The following is a 17,742-nucleotide window of genomic DNA, read 5'->3' as shown; positions in this document are numbered from 1 at the left end:
TATTTTAAATGTTTTTTTTGGGTCAAAAAGGGATCAAGTATGTTACTCGCCTTGTTTTCCCAAAAATTGGGAAAATGTGGTGATCCCTGGGAACCCACGAAATCAACCAAATTTACGGGAAAAAATGCCGGGACCCCCGGATTGGGATTGGGTTTTTGAGGGAATACTCTTTGGGCCCCAATTCCCCCTTAAAAACCAAATTTCCCTTTTTGGCAGAAATTTGCATTTTATAGTGTTTCAGTATTTTTAGGGAAAAGTCAAATACTTTTTTTGTTCACATATTACCATTTTTTTTTTAAAAAAATTTTCACACTCAGTGTTTTTTTTTACGGGTGATCCCGCATCTCCCCATCTCTTTTAAAAACTAAAACTATCCCCTGAATGGATTCATACCCCCACCAATGTCCTTGACAGAAGACAACTTGGAAAGGTGGTTAAGGGAATAACTTAAGTGGCACAAATACATAAAAAGAAATTATCTCTGGTGAAAAAAAAACTTTAATTGTACAGATAAATAGTATAAATATATATTATCAAATCATATTTCCGAAACAGTTACAAATAACCTTTCATTTTCCCAATGTACTAAACATTATATAAGTCAATTTTGACCTTCAAGTGTGGCCTTGACCTTAAGCTGGCACAAGGGTAAGATGGGCTCTGCACATCGCCCAGTTGGGGTGAAAACATTTGAGTAAGTTGGAAGAAAATCCTTCCATAAGTATAGAATTTATAGAGCGGACCACAACATATTGTCCTAGTATTGATTGTATGTAAATTTAAAGACTTAAAATGGGCATAACTTTGTCAAAATGCAATACAAAGTTATGAAACTTGACCTGCATATCTTATTTGTGACACCTCATATAATCTTTTAAGTTTCAAGCAAATACCATGTGCTAGTTTCAGAAAAATATTCAAGAACATGTTAAAATTAAAGAACATTTTCTAAGTCAATTTTCGACCTTCAAGTGTGACCTTGACCTTTAGCCGACACAAAGGTGACATGGATTTGCACATAACTTTGTTGAGGTGAACATTTTGGAGTAAAGTTTGAAGAAAATCCTTCCATTAGTATAGGATTTATAGAGCGGACACGACATATTGTCTAATATTTGAATTGTATGGTAATTTGAAGACTTAAAAAGGCGGCATAACTTTGTTAAAATGCAATACAGAGTTATGAAACTTGACCAGCATATCTTTAATTGTTACATTTCATATATATTTTAAGTTATCAAGCAAATACCTTTTAGATTCAAGAAATATTCAAATAAATGTTAAATTTTAAAGAATATTTTCTACGTCAATTCTTGGACCTTCAAGTGTGACCTGTGGCCTTAAGCCGGCAAAAGGGTGACTTGTTGAAGGTGAACATTTTGAGCCAAGTTTTTAAAGAAAATCCTTTCAATTGGTATAGGAGTTATAGAGCGGACACGAAAATGGAAGAGAGACGGAGACGGACGGACCGACCGACGCGAACAAAGCGAATCCATTAATTATAGCCCCCCCCCCCCCCCCCCACACACACACACATTTTGTGGTGGGGTATAATTATTTAAACGTTATAAAATAATATTTTGCCGTTTTTAAAGATGGAAAAAGTTTATTCGTTTCTGGGACAAAATGGATCATTTTAAAAACACCCCTGTCTCATTGGCATGTGAAGGGGGTATGGCTACAAAAGGTGAAGAGTCTGTTTAAGGCACGGCTGTGTAATCACGACACTAAGAATACCAGCCTTCTCCTTTGGTGTATTACACAAGGTACCATTGTCACTGAAAGGGTCAAGTCGGGAAGAATCATTTTTTAAATCTGTTTCAGAATTGTGTACTTTATCTTCTTTTTTTTTTTAACTTGGAAAGGAGTTAATAATGTTATGCCACAGACCTATTATGGCTAGGAAAAGCCGATTGGAAAATAAAAACAAAGTATAGAAACAATTGCATTCAAAAGGTACGGCGTGTTTAAAGTCCTCGACCACATAATATGTTTTAAACAACATTTTTGGGAAATTTGTCCCATTATCTTTAATATACAATATATTTTATCTTTGAATTATTAGTATTTCTTCTGCCCATGTGTAAACACTGCTCGTTAACTATTTGCGTCACTGTTGGATCTCACTCCTAACGTTTTGTTAGGTCACCTGTCACAAAGTTATGTCGGTGAGCTTTTGTGATTGCTTTAAGTCCGGCGTCCGTCCGTAAACTTATACTTTAAACGACATCTCCTCATAAACCGCTAAGCCAATTTCATCCAAACTAAACGGGAATGTTCCTTTGGTAGTCAACTTTAAAAATTGTTCAAAGAATATTATTCCATGCAGAACTCTGGTTGCCATGGCAACCAAAAGAAAAAACTTAAAAATTTGGCATGAAACATCGTCTAGTCAATGTCTACCAAGTTTGCTCAAATAAAAGCCCTGGGGTTAATATTGGCCCCGCCCTGGAAGTCATTGATTTTCCTTATTTGTATATAAATCATCTTTTAAAAATACCCAAATAGCTAGAGCTTAGATATTAAGCATGAAACATATTCTAGTAGTGTCTACCAAGTTTGTTCAAATAAAAGTCCTAGGGTCAAAATTTTCCACAGCCCAAGGGGTCATTGTTTATCTCTATGTATATAGTAAAAACTTAAAAATCGTCTTTTAAAAACCCGTAAGAGCTAGTGCTGAGATATTTAGCATGAAACATCTTGTAATGGGTGTCTACCAAGTTTGCCAGCGGTCCAATGTAGACGTTCTCTGGCGTGGTTATCCATCAAAGAAACACAAATGTCAGGACGTCTGTCATTCATACCAGCATCATGCGATTCATTCCTTATTGTCTGACTAGATACCAGTACATTTATTGCATTCGGAACAAGAACTTGTAATCCATGGCAGGATTTCAATCCACAATCAACAACTTAAACCACTAAACCAAGGACACCCAAACTATGTCTCGAGTGGGTTTCGGCTGCTTTTATACAGGAATAGTGACATACTGGAAAAGTTTTGTGCCAGTATATTGCAGGCAAACAGGTTGTGGATGATAGATAAGTGACGAATATAGAAGCTCACATATAATACTGCTCACATGAGCTAAAAACAAGAGAAAACACCAAGATTTAAATAAAATTTAATGTCATATTTCTTTCATTTTATTTCTATAACATCATATTCAAAACTGCTATAACAGCATGTCAAAGCAAACTACAAACCAGTACTTAGAAAAGCAGACTATGCAAAAATCGTTCAACATAGCAAATGGGGTCTTTTTCAAAATCACAACTAAATCCAAAAAGCTAGTTCATGAAAAAAGCAGCAGAATTCGAGTTCACAAACCTCGGTACAAGAGTGACGGTAATTTTGTTTGCAGAGCGCTACATGAAGATGTAACACAAGGTCGATTGCATTAAAAAATGTCTCTGAACAATACGGGACAAAAAAACATGTGCAGTGCCCAGGACTCACTTTAAATAGTTTAATACCAAATGTACACACTTGAAGGTTAGCAACTTTACCGAAACTTTGAATGTTATTTTCTAGTTTTACATGTAACATAGAAACAAGTCTGCCAATCCTCATCAGCAAATGTCGAATAAATTAAAACCTTTTATATTTAATCATGAATTTATCAATGTATATTTTTTCTGTATCTGGCTAATTCAAGATCTCTTCTTTGCTTTCTTCCCTTTGGCAGCCCCTTTCTTTGCTCCTCTTACCAGATTCTTAAACTGACCCTTCATCTTTGCTTGTTTCCTGGAAAGAAGAACAACATGAATGAGGCAAATATTTCTTACCAGTATAGCTCATCACTACAACGTTTGATATACAATCTACCACAAAGAAATCAGATATTTATACAAAGTTTAAATATCATGAAAATTAAATTTTAGAGTGGATTACACATTTAAATGTTCACATAAGCTAGAAAAACTATTAAGAATGAATAGCATCAAAGAAAATTAATGTTTACTTATTGTTCACATGCCCACTTAAGTATCTATTTGTGGGTGTGGACAAATGGACAATGCCATTTCAATAACTCCTTACAATTTTTATCAGCAGGAATACTATCAGTTATCAAAGTTCTTTAAAATTTGACCTTGTGAAGGTCAATAAGTATAAAGGTCATTTCAATGTATTACTGAAACTTTTCATGGTCCATAAAGGTCACATCAAAATATAAATGAAACCCTCCAAAGTTCAAAGTTAGCTGCATACTGACATGGCAAACCATGTGCATTCCAATTTTGTTTGTTTGTTTGAATTTTCTCCAGGTTTTAACACATTTATTAAGCATTACGGCACATAGAAATATATTAACATTAAATAAGCTGTTTAAACTAGAACTGCCACTATCATGGCGTGAATACCCCCGCATACCACTTTGTCAGAATCAACAGTGGCCATTTAGAGCTCAAGGACAACCTCCCTGCCAAATCTGAGGTTACTAAGCCAGTGCATTGCTAAATTATGTATTCTACATGCTTCAAATGTGAAAATGTCAAAATCAATACATTGCGGACAGGACATACTTTAGCAATTGAGAAGACAAGCTTTTTTTTGTCAAGGTCCCTGTGACCTTGACCTTTGATCCAGTGACCTCAAAATCAATAGGGGTCACCTTATAGTCATGACCAACATCCATGCCAAATATGAAGACTGTGGGTCAAAGGAATCTAAAGTTATTGGGCAGACAAACTTTTTGAAGTCAAAGTCCCTGTGACCTTGACCTTTGACATGGTGACCTCAAAATAAATAGGGGTCATCTACTAATCATGACTAACCTCCATCGCAAATATGAAGACTGTGGGTCAAAGGAATCTTAAGTTATTGGGCGGACAAGCTTTTTAAAGTCAAGGCCCCTGTGACCTTGACCTTTGACCTGGTGACCTCAAAATCAATAGGGGTCATCTACTAATCATGACTAACCTCCATGCCAAATATGAAGACTGTGGGTCTAAGGAATCTTAAGTTATTGGGCGGACAAGCTTTTTGAAGTCAAGGCCCATGTGACCTTGACCTTTGACATGGTGACCTCAAAATCAATAGGGGTCATCTACTAATCATGACTAACCTCAACTCCAAATATGAAGACTATGGGTCAAAGGAATCTTTAGTTATTGGGCGGACAAGCTTTTTGAAGTCAAGGCCCCTGTGACCTTGACCTTTGACATGGTGACCTCAAAATCAATAGGGGTCATCTACTAATCATGACTAACCTCAACTCCAAATATGAAGACTATGGGTCAAAGGAATCTTTAGTTATTGGGCGGACAAGCATTTTGAAGTCAAGGCCCCTGTGACCTTGACCTTTGACCTGGTGACCTCAAAATCAATAGGGGTCATCTACTACTCATGACTTACCTCCATGCCAAATATGAAGACTGTAGGTCAAAGGAATCTCAAGTTATTGGGCGGACAAGCTTATTGAAGTCAAGGCCCCTGTAACCTTGACCTTTGACTTAGTGACCTCAAAATCAATAGGGGTCATCTACTAATCATGACTAACCTCCATGCCAAATATGAAGACTAAGGGTCAAAGGAATCTTAAGTAATTGGGCGGACAAGCTTTTTGAAATCAAGGCCCCTGTGACCTTGACCTTTGACCTAGTGACCTCAAAATCAATAGGGGTCATCTACTAATCATGACTAACCTCCATGCCAAATATGAAGACTGTGGGTCAAAGGAATCTTAAGTTATTGGGCGGACAAGCTTTTTGAAGTCAAGGCCCCTGTGACCTTGACCTTTGACCTAGTGACCTCAAAATCAATAGGGGTCATCTACTAATCATGACTAACCTCCATGCCAAATATGAAGACTGTGGGTCAAAGGAATCTTAAGTTATTGGGCGGACAAGCTTTTTGAAGTCAAGGCCCCTGTGACCTTGACCTTTGACCTAGTGACCTCAAAATCAATAGGGGTCATCTACTAATCATGACTAGCCTCCATGCCAAATATGAAGACTAAGGGTCAAAGGAATCTTAAGTTATTGGGCGGACAAGAAAAAACCGACGGACGGACGGCCGGACGGACGGCCGGACAAGCTGATTCCAGTATACCCCCCTTACAACTTTGTTGTGCGGGGGTATAAAAATTAACAAAATTTAATGTTCTTTAAAGGAGAGCAAAATGGTTAAGAAATGACTAACCTTTTGTTAAGACTTGTGAAATCTAGTGGTACATAGGCATATGGATCATGTTTACCAACTTTCTTCACATCTCCACCACCCTTCTACAAACATAACATAAAAGTAATTTTCATACAGTAGAGTCAATAATTAATAGCTAATATGGTTGTGAATACAAACACATGTATTAGTGATTTTAGTGAAAGGATCACTGAAAACTAAGATTCATTCTTTCAAGACTGTACATGTAGATCTATATTGATAACAATTAACATTGCAAACAAAATTATGTCTTTATCTTTAAAATCTACCTAATTTGTCTTGTAAACCCTTTAAAATCTATGTATATAGTATAAGAAGTAATAACCTTCACTTTGAATAATAGTTGAACAGTTGCAGATTTATTTAAGGAACCAAACTCTCTTTTTTAAAACACATATTGTTTTTTTTTTCGAATTCATGTTGACTAATTGTCAGTTATTATTATTTATTTATATAATTTATTTCTTCATTATTATACATGAAGTAAAAAACAACTTTCAACAATACAGGTACCAGTAAAATGATCCCTCTTTTTCTTGTTATCAAATATGTAGATACCAAGTGACAACTTACCTTTGACTTGTATTCACTACCAAATTGTGGTTTTCTAGCTGGTTTGTCTTGTTTGTTGAGAGGTCTGTGTATACCACCACCTCCAGCTACAAACATTAACACAAGTTACTCATTAATATGAACAATTCTATTTTACATAATGGATATTGATTGAGTGTAGATTAAATACTCAATTTATTGATAAAGTTGAATCAAATCATATTATGTAATCCCCTGGCAAGCATTATAGTTTTATTTAACAAATTAAATACTTTCAGTATTAACTCTTCACGAATATAATATTCTATTTATCACATATCCATAAGAAGGGTTTATAGTTAGAAACAAGGGTGCCATAGTCACAAAATACGCCCGTTTACGAAAGCTTTAGATGGAGATGGGGGCATTATGGATAAGTGTTATCTAGCAAGCAAGTTTTTATTCTTGGCACTGTGTTATTAAATGAACCTTAAAACAAATCAGTAGGGAAGATATGCACAGGATGTGTGACCTTGACCTTGGTCGCAGGGACCTGAATTTTATGCACGGCACTCAGCCTCACAATGATGAACATTTGTGCCAAATTATATTGAAATCCCTCTATGCATGTAGAAGTTTTGCTCCAGACAAGTGTTTTTCTATGAGCTCTAACTTTGACCTTCACCTTTGACCTTGAGACTTTGTTCATGTGCAGGGCACTACGTCTCATGGTGGTGAACAATTCTATAAAGTAACATTAAAATTCCTCCATGCATGTAGAAAATATGCTCCGGACAACATCTGGATATTTAATCATCTCCAGTGACCTTGACCTTGCAAATATTAACCTAAATTAAATGTGTCACACCTGTAGTCATGATAGTTACCATTTGTGCTACAATCCATCAATAAATGATGACTAAATGGTCCCTATACACATCTTCAAATTTTTATCTGAACTTTGACATCTATGTGTAACCTTGACTTTGGTCGCAGGGATCTGAATTTTGCAGGCGACACTCAGCCTCACAATGGTGAACATTTGTGCCAAGTTATATTGAAATCCCCCTATGAATGTAGAAGTTTTGCTCCGGACAAGCGTTTTTCAATGAGCTCTAAGTGTGATCTTGACCTTTGACCTGGAGACCTGGATCATGCATGGAGCAATTCATATCATGGTGGTGAACATTTCCATAAAGTATTATAAAAATCCCTCCATGCGTGTAGGAGATATGCTCCGGACAAAATCTGGATATTTCATCATCTTAAGTGACCTTGACCTTGTATATATTGACCTAAATTATATGTATCACAGCCATAGTCTTGATAACGACCATTTGTGTTACAATCCCTCAATAAATGATGACTAAATGGTCCATATACACATCTTCATATTTTTATCTGAACTTTGACCTCTATGTGTGACCTTGACCTTGGCCGAAAGGACCTGAATCTTGCGCGCGACACTCCGCCTCACAATGGTGAACATTTGTGCCAAGTTATATTGAAATCCCTCTATGCATGTGGAAGTTTTGCTCTGGACAAGCATTTTTCAATGAGCTCTAAGTGTGACCTTGACCTTTGACCTAGAGACCTAGTTCATGTGCATGACATGGCTTCTCATAATGGTGAACATTTCTATGAAATTTCATTAAAATCCCTCCATGCATGTAGGAGATATGCTCCGGACAAAATCTGGATATTTCATAATCTTTAGTGACCTTGACCTTGTATATATTGACCTAAATTATATGTATCACAGCCATAGTCTTGATAATGACTATTTGTGTTACAATCCCTCAATAAATGATGACTAAATGGTCCATATACACATCTTCATATTTCTATCTGAACTTCGACCTCTATGTGTGACCTTGACCTTGGCCGCAAGGACCTGAATCTTGCACGCGACACTCCGCCTCACAATGGTGAACATTTGTGCCAAGTAATATTGAAATCCCTCTATACATGAGGCAGTTTTGCTCCGGACAAGCATTTATCAATGAGCTCTAAGTGTGACCTTGACCTTTGACCTAGAGACCTAGTTCATGTGCATGACATGGCTTCTCATAATGGTGAACATTTCTATGAAGTTTCATTAAAATCCCTCCATACATGTAGGAGATATGCTCGCGGACAAAATTGGACGCCCGCGCCGCCCGCCCGCCAGGGGCGTTCCCATAATACGTCCCGTTTTTCAAACTGGCGTATAAAAAGAGTAATTTTTCATTGACGCGTCTATAGTGTAACATTAACATTAGCGCGCTTTAACGTTATGTTTATAACACAAATGACATCACATCAAAGTGTTATTACCCTAGTGTAATATCGTTTATATGAAATGGCTCTATTACACTCCTGAGCCTTGGTTTATGTGATAAATGAAAATACAATGTCAAATCTATAGATTTACAATTTTTCAAAGTTTTCTTCATTTAAGATTTTTCACATGCCAGTTTGTTCACTATATCAGGCTCAATAAGGTACTTTAAGAGACAACAACTTTCTTCTTCATAGAAACAACACCTGTAGAATGGCATGCTTGACTATTCTAATTGCTTGATATTAAAACAAGAGCCTGAATGATGTAGAATTTTCAAAGTCTAAATTCTGTCAAAATTCATGTTAGTGACATCCTATTATACTATGAAGTTTCAACCCATTTCTTACAGTAGTTTTGGAGATACCAATTATCACGCTACTCAACTTAAGTGTGACAACTACACTGACACCTGGGTGAGTACAATAGCTCTCCATATTCTTTGAATGGCTTAGCTAAATACAAACCTCAAAGCAGCAAGGAGCATCTTTTGTTAATAAACAAGAGGGCCATGATGGCCCTGGGGTCGCTCACCTGTACATAGGCCCCCAGGGCGGGGCCAGTTTAAACCAAAGGGCTTTTATTTGAACAAACTTGGAAGACACCCATTAGAAGATGTTTCATGATGTTAAGGTTTTACTATACACAAATAATGAAAAACAATGACTTTTGCCCCCCTCCCCCTGGCAGGGCCAATTTTAACCCAAGGGCTTTTATTTGAACAAACTTGGTACCCATTAGAACATGTTTCATGCTAAATATCTTAGCTCTAGCTCTTTGGGTTCTTTAAAAGAAGATTTTTAAGTTTTTAATTACTATATGCAATATAGGGAAAATCAATGACCCCCTAGGGCGGGGCCAATTTTGACCCAAGGGCTTTTATTTGAACAAACTTGGTAAACATCCATTAGAACATGTTTCATGCTAAATATCTTAGCTCTAGCTCTTTGGGTTCTTTAATAGAAGATTTTTAAGTTTTTACTCTATGTATATAGGGAAAATCAATGACTCCTGGGGCGGGGCCAATTTTGACCCCAGGGCTTTTATTTGAACAAATTTGGTAGACACCCATTAGAAGATGTGTCATGCTAAATATCTTAGCTCTAGCTCTTAAGGTTCTTTTAAAGAAGATTTTTAAGTTTTTACTACATGTATAAAGGGAAAATCAATGACCCCTGAGGCTGGGCCAATTTTGACCCCAGGGCTTTTATTTGAACAATCTTGGTAGACACACATTAGAACATGTTTCATGCTAAATATCTTAGCTCTAGCTCTTTGGGTTCTTTAAAAGAATTTTTTTAAAGTTTTAACTATATGCATATAGGGAAAATCAATGACCCCCTGGGGCGGGGCCAATTTTGACCCCAGGGCTTTTATTTGAACAATCTTGGTAGACACTCACTAGAAGATGTTTCATGCCAAATATCTAAGCTCTAGCTCTTTGGGTTTTCTAGAAGAAGATGTTTAAAGTTTTTTTCTTTTGGTTGCCATGGCAACCAGAGTTCTCCATGGAATGGAATTCTTTGAACAACTTTGTTAAGGCTTCACACAAGGAACATCCTTGTGAAGTTTCATTATGATCTGCCTTATGGTTTCAGAGGAGATGTCGTTTGAAAAGTGTGAACGGACAACGGACGACGTACGACAGACGACGGACGAAGAGCGATCCTAATAGCTCACCCTGAGCATATGCTCAGGTGAGCTAAAAATAAATAAATATGTTTAAAGACAGAAATTTATCACTGTTTTGTAATTTGCCACCTTTGGTAAAAAAATTGTAACAAAGAAGTGACAGACTAACAAGAGACTCAGTTTTTCCCAGGATTTTTTCAAGTTCAGAAATAAATGTATTTCAGTCAAACTTGAATGTACCTATGTACTGTCTAGCCAAAAAAGCAAGAGTTAGGTGCTTCAAATATGGCTAATAAAATATATTTAGTAATGTTTATTTACAAGTATATACACATGTATGGTAAGTCACTGATCATATTAAATTTGTAAAACAATGAAAGAAGCTATTTACCTCTATATTTAGGTGGACTGGAGGTCTCATCATCTGATCCGCCAAGATCTTCTATCTTTCTTTTCCTGGTTTGCTTTATCTATAAATAAAAGTCATTATAAATCATACAAATACATTATATCAGCATAACAATTCGAAATGTTGTCTAAAATGTAAGTTACCTCTTAACAAGCAGAATTTATGTAATGTATTTGTCCAGTTTTACATTTGAAACAGTAGTGATTTCATCACCAAAATTACAAAAATTGAAAAGCCAACAGTATAGAACCTGGTCAGACTACACATTGGCTCTATAATGGTAGCAATGGCTAATCACTTTGGGTTCCAGCACATTTAAACACACACACACAAAATGTAAATGGCCCTTGACTATCTTCCACAAAAAAAGAATTAATCTATAAAAAAAATATCAAAAGAACTTATAATAGTTTTTCCCTAAAAAAAAAGCTTTTCATTTCCAGCCACTGTTATGAAGTAAAAGATGCATGTATGACTATCAAAATCAGGATAGCTAGTATACTGTTTACAGCATTTTAAAGAATAAGTTCAAGAAAGGTACATGATGGTATCTGAACAAAAAAATGAGTATGAGGAAAACAGACTGCTTATTGTATTAACATGATTCTTACCTTTCCAGAGTCACGTCCCTTCTCTAGTGCTTCCAGTAACTCATCTATATCTTCATCCTCGCTGTTCCCTCCTAATGTATTACATATAGAAAATGCAAGACATTCAAAATCAAATTTGTAAAAAAAGAAGTCTTTGTACATTTTAAACGAAACTTTTCTACATACTTTTAAAAAAGAAATAATTAAAATTGTATGGACTTTAACCTTTATTTTTCTGACATTACACACTTCAAATTTATTTTTATCCATTCTCCATCACTAGACATTATTATATCCTTATTAATTAGACTTCACTCACACATTCAGCTCCCCTGCTTTTTACTTTTAGCTCTTCTTTCTGCTATGCTTTCAGTGTAAAGATCATATGGCAACTTTCCAGCTTCCAAAAGGTGTTGGAACATCTTATGTGCCTCTCTATGCTAATTTTCAGAATAGAACCACCAACCTTTCAATAGCTGTTAATATTTCTTCAAAGCCCCTGGCAGTGAGACTCAAGTCACTAAAAATCTACATCCTTATCCTCTTTGCCAAGGACCACCCTAACCCCCACACCTAAATCTGTTTCAACTATGTACTTTTTTACTGGGTTTTATGTCGAAACCAACACAGTATAGGTTATATGTTGACTTCCCAACTTTACCAATGGAAGAAGACCTCAGGTATCCTTCCATGCATTATTTCAGGCACAAGCAGGCACCTGAGTCAAAACCTCCAACTTTCCATAAGCTAGCGGGATACCTTCCTCACATGAGAATACTATACAACATACCTTCATCATCACTGGATTCTGTTATAATAAGTCTACCATCAGGTGCTGTCTTAAATCCAGAATCCATCTTCTTTTCTTTCTTCTCTACTGGCTTTGTAGCTGAAAATAATGGATAAAAAAGAAGTCAAAATAGTGTTGAGTACCATTGTATCTAAACAAGGCCAATAAGGCTTAGCAGAGTTATAAATTTATTCACCTATACTAAACCTCTTATGAAAGTTAAATTCTATGCAATAATCTTTAAATAGTTGCAAGTTGTTAGATTAAAAATATTTTTTTAACAAGCTGTATTATAGAGAAAAATCTTCCACTTTTGATTTCAGATCTTGAACTAACCAATTCTAGCCTCTTATGAAAAAACTAGAAATGTGTCATCATGCCACGGATGCCCCCGCATGCAGCCAAAATTTCAGATGTTATAATATTAAGTTCCAAATTTGTTTGCACAAATTATTTTTTTCATTTTAAGTTCAAAGCACTTAAAACTTTTCAATGTTAACACAAACCATTTTTATACAATGTTCAAGGCAATGAAATTATTCAGTCTTAACCTTTTGAAAATAGCATATTGCATATTTGTAGCCAAAATAATGGCTACATACATTTCCACAAAAGTATAAGTGCTGAAACTGAAAGTTCAAAATTTTTCCAACATTCAGGAGAGATAAGTTTGTCCAAAATCATTGAACCACGACCAAAATTCCCAAACATAACTGCTTATTCCTAAGATGTATTTATATTATTTTCAAAGTGAAAGGGGACATAACTCTGCCAAAAAATCATCGAAACCATGACCAAATTCCAACTTGACCTGCGCTATTCCTTTGACCATATCCATAATGTCAATTTTGAGTTGAATATGTAACACTGTTTGGTAAGATAATGAACAAAAACTGTAAATTTCATATTATTTTCAGAGTAAGTAAGTAACGACTTTATTTTATGAGGCTAACACATTCAGTTTTCCCGATCTTCCATGCGGGCCTCAGTATAATACAACACAACATAAAAACAATCAACAATTTAGACAACATAAATATTGACATTTAAAATCATATCAATACAATAAATAAGTAAACTAATTTTTTCTTCTACATAGAGAAAGTGACATTTTTCCAATAACTTCAGCATGAAAAGTATATGTTTTTGAAACAATATGTACAAACAATTAGTTAGAAATTGCCAACTGGATATAGGAGGATTAAAAATTTCCTCAGGGTATCAGAATTTCGAATATGGATTGGTAATGCTGTTCCATACCACAGGACCTAGAGTAAATTAAATGATTTTCTAAAAAATTTGTTTTTGGTTTTGGGTACAGTTAGTTTTTTCATTTTTGTATAGATCTTAAGTTAAAGTCATTTTTGTCATTTATTGTTTCTGAAAATTTATTTTTTATATAAATAGGAAAGGATGGTTCATTTATAGATTTATACATGAGGATTGCCTTTTTGTACATAATTCTTTGATCAAAGGGACATCCAATTTAATTCTTTAAATAGAATATTTGATGGGGTATCAAAACTTTTGTCTAAAATAATTCTTGTAGCTCTTTTTTGAAAGTTCACAATTTGCGAAAGTAATTCACTACTGCAGTTTCCCCAAATAGTGCAACAGTAGTCAATATGTGAAAACTGAAACTGAAACTGTTCTATTTAATTAAACGCCTATTTCTATATACATATTCAATGGCGTTGTACAAAAGGATAATAAAAGTATGTACATATAGATAAAAAAAACACACATATGCATGGCAAATGAACTACAAAAAAATATGTTAAAGATATCAGCCGTGGTAAAATATAAAGTATTAAACTTTAAAAAAAAGAAGAATAGTTAAAAAAATAATAAAAAATAATTTAAAAGAAAATAAATTAATGGTTATTTCAGTAAAATTTCAGACACATTTCCACATCTCTATTAGTTTACAGCCAATTCACAATCTTAAAAAACAATGCGTAAAAATCTCTAAAATAGTAGGTTTTGAATTTTTCTTGAACATGTCCAAAGTCCAGAAGATGTCTTATATACAGAGGCAATTTATTCCAGAGAGTTGGGACCAACGTACTAAAAACTTCTGTCGTTAAAGTTTTCCGTTTTGTTAAAGGGACAGCAAAACAATAATCAATATTATCAACAGATCTGAGATTTGGTCTTTTTATGACAGCTTGTGTAACAGTTCTGTTTAGATAAACCGGAGCATTGCCCATAAAACAGTTATACATTGTACATAGTATTTTAAAAAATTGATCCTAGCTTTAATTGGTAACCAATGCAAGTTCAACAAAGAGTCTTTGGAACTATTCATATTTTCCGCGTTGCAAAACAAGTTTAGCGCACATATTCTGGATACGCTGTAATTTCTGTAACTCACTTTCTGAAATGCCAAACAATATAGCGTTGCAATAATCCAAATGTGAGATTACAAGCGACAATTACTAGATTTTTGTGGGTCCTGAGTCAGATATTTGCGAATGCCTCTTTATTCTCAAATATTTAACATAGCAGTTCTACACTTGGTCTTAACATGTGTTGAGAATCTTAGGCCCTCGTTCTAAGTAGGCCACCTAAATATCTTATGACACTGACATTTTGAATTTTATCCACCGGCGATATCAATTTCTTTAATTGAAACATTTACCAAAGTTGGGCTTTACTACCAAACATAATGAATTCTGTCTTGGTTGGTGTTCATTTTGAGTTTATTGGCATTCATCCAGTCATTGATGATTACAGCACTTGTCTTCAAGTTGCTTTATAGCGTTAAGTTCATTGGTCACTGAAGTTGGTCGAAAGCGTGACTAGCAATGTGGTCATCAGCAAAAGCCGTACACAGATATGGATGGTGGTATCACATCAAATAGGGTTCCCGCATATGTGAGATAGAGCCACGGACCAAGACAGCTCCCCTGAGGTACACTGCATTCCAGCAATCGTGGAGTCGATTCAGTAGAATTAACACTGACGCGACAACTACGAGGTCGCAGGTACGAGTCCACCCAAGCTAACACGGTAACCATTGACACCGTACTGACTGTGTAACACGTCGAGTAGAAATGTTGTGGTCAACGGTGTCGAAAGCCTGCACTTAGATCTATTGCAATTAGAGCTGTGACCTCTTGCTTCTCCATACCGTCTAGAAGATCACTGACAAGTCTGAGTAAAGCAGTCTCACATGAATGATGACGCCTGTATGCTGATTGATTTTTGGGTAACAAATTATGGGTATCGACATGGTTATTTAGTCTGAAGAGCGCAGCCTTTTCTATCAATTTTGAAAGAAACGATAAGTTACTGACAGGCCTGTAGTTTGACAATTGTAATTCTAAACCAGACTTCTTAAGAAGGGGTCTAACGATCGCCTGTTTCCAGTGTGTTGGAAATACCGCCTTTAGACAGAGATAGATTGACCAGTTTGGTAATGGTTGGCAGAAGCTCATCTAGATGTGACTTTAATATATGTGTGGTATTAAGTCCAGCTCACACGATTTGGGTATTTTAGTTCACAAATAATAGGCTCTTCACCTGTGTTTCTGAAAGATCCTTGAAATTTTCCTAAAGGTTGAATTTGTTTGACATTTGAATGAAGCTTGGAAAAATCCTGAAGGATTTACGAATTTTAGCTATTTTGTCCATAAAAAAAGTCTGCAAACTTCTCAGCTAGCTCACCGTCATTTGTAGACTGTGGCATAGGATTTTCAGCTTTTAGTACCAGTTAATTTCCGAAATTAAACCATAGAGAGTTTTTTTGAATCAACCTTTGGCATTTAGAATTTTCTCACTTATTACTAGTTTTTTCTCAGAATCAATTTCTTTACAGTATCTATTCCGTGCTTTCTTTAAATTTCTTGAACTGTTCTGCGCTCTTTGTACTTTCTCCAAATTCTTTCTTTTTTCTGGACAATACGCTTGATTCCAATATTGACTCATTGAACCAAGGTTTTTGAGTTCTGCATATCCTAGTTTGTTCCTTTGTTGGAGCATGTTTGTCGATAACAGATTGGATTTCTGATTCAAACAAGTTTACAAAAGTATTGACATCTTCACTATCAACTGAAATCTTCGTTAAATCATCAGAGAATTCAGAATGGGATATGCTTTTCCAGTTTCTTAATTGTACAGTTTTACTGGTAATGTTTTCTTTCTTCACATTAATGACTACGTGGACAGCACAGTGATCAAAATAGTGTGGCAAAATATAAGCATTAAAAAAGAGTTTTCTGGAGTGGAGATCAAGGTACTGTTTGATTCTAAGAAGCAAATAGAGCTGTGAATTGCATTTTTTAATAATATTTTGAATTTGTGTTTTCCATTTAAGATTTTTGTCAACCTGGACTCCTAGCAGTTTTTCAGTGTCTGTAAATGGAAGTGGTGGAAGAGTGGAAGGGGCATTACTCTGCAAAAAATCATTGAACCATGACCAAATTCAAACTTGGCCTGCGCATTCTAAAAACATATCCATGTCAATTTTGAGTAGAATGTGTTGTACCATTGGGGAGATAATGAACGGAAACTGAAAATTTCATATTATTTTCAAAGTAAAAGGGGCATAACTCTGCCAAAAATCATCGAACCATGACCAAATTTGAACTTGACCTGTATTTTCTCATGACATATCCATATGTCAAATTTGAGTTGAGTGTGAGCAACCGTTACCAAGATAATGAACAGAAACTGATGATGACGGAATGACAGATGACGGAAGGACGGAACAGGGTAACACTACATGCCCCGGCCATTATATGGCGGGGGCATAAAAATTGTTGTGGACCAAGAAGGTCATGAACCTATCAATGCTGGGGTCAGAGAAAAACATATCAACCACAAGCGCATTCAGCTCTATTGTAATTAACAAATCAAACAAAAAGTGACAACACTAACAGAAGCTTTTTGATCATGATATGGCAAAGCTAGAGACAAATCCTAATTTTGAGAAAAAGAAAATTAATTTTTAGCCTTAGTGACCTTGACCCAAGTGAAATCTGACTTAAGTGTAATAGTCAATGGAAGATTCAAACACACCTATATATCTAACAAGAGCTGTCGGTAGGACAGCACGCTCGACTATTCTAAGTGCTTGATAGTAAAAGAGCCTTGATAATGTTAAATTTTTTAAGTTCACAAAAGGGCTAATTTTTTTTTTATAAATTGATGTTATAGGCCTAAGAGAGAGTCTAATTATACAGTAATGTCACAAGGGTGTTTTATTGAGTATAATAATACTGATTAACTATGAATAAATAAATTTGACAGAAAAGGTACAAAGGCTTGTTATTAAGATGTTTTATCAAGTAAATCACTGCT

The 17,742-nt window shown here is 35.4% G+C and overlaps 1 protein-coding gene across 1 annotated transcript in view; it reads right to left on the bottom strand.

Moving 5' to 3' along the window:
* Positions 1-3,113: 3,113 nt before the first annotated feature.
* The window catches only part of LOC132738451 (RRP12-like protein), a 40,393-nt gene continuing 25,764 nt past the window's right edge, over positions 3,114-17,742 (bottom strand). The window contains exons 25-30 of the mRNA XM_060725955.1: positions 12,439-12,537; positions 11,670-11,740; positions 11,041-11,119; positions 6,740-6,825; positions 6,146-6,228; positions 3,114-3,748 (exon numbers count right to left, since the gene is read on the bottom strand). Coding sequence (XP_060581938.1) covers positions 3,655-3,748; positions 6,146-6,228; positions 6,740-6,825; positions 11,041-11,119; positions 11,670-11,740; positions 12,439-12,537 — 512 coding nt within the window. The 3' untranslated portion in view covers positions 3,114-3,654. The remainder of the gene's footprint in view (positions 3,749-6,145; positions 6,229-6,739; positions 6,826-11,040; positions 11,120-11,669; positions 11,741-12,438; positions 12,538-17,742) is intronic.

Source organism: Ruditapes philippinarum, unplaced genomic scaffold (assembly GCF_026571515.1).
Source record: "Ruditapes philippinarum isolate M1 unplaced genomic scaffold, ASM2657151v2 ctg7922_1_1_1_1, whole genome shotgun sequence".
Lineage (NCBI taxonomy): Eukaryota > Metazoa > Mollusca > Bivalvia > Venerida > Veneridae > Ruditapes > Ruditapes philippinarum.
Note: the sequence above shows the minus strand (reverse complement) of the source record. Positions and strands in the feature narration are given on the sequence as shown.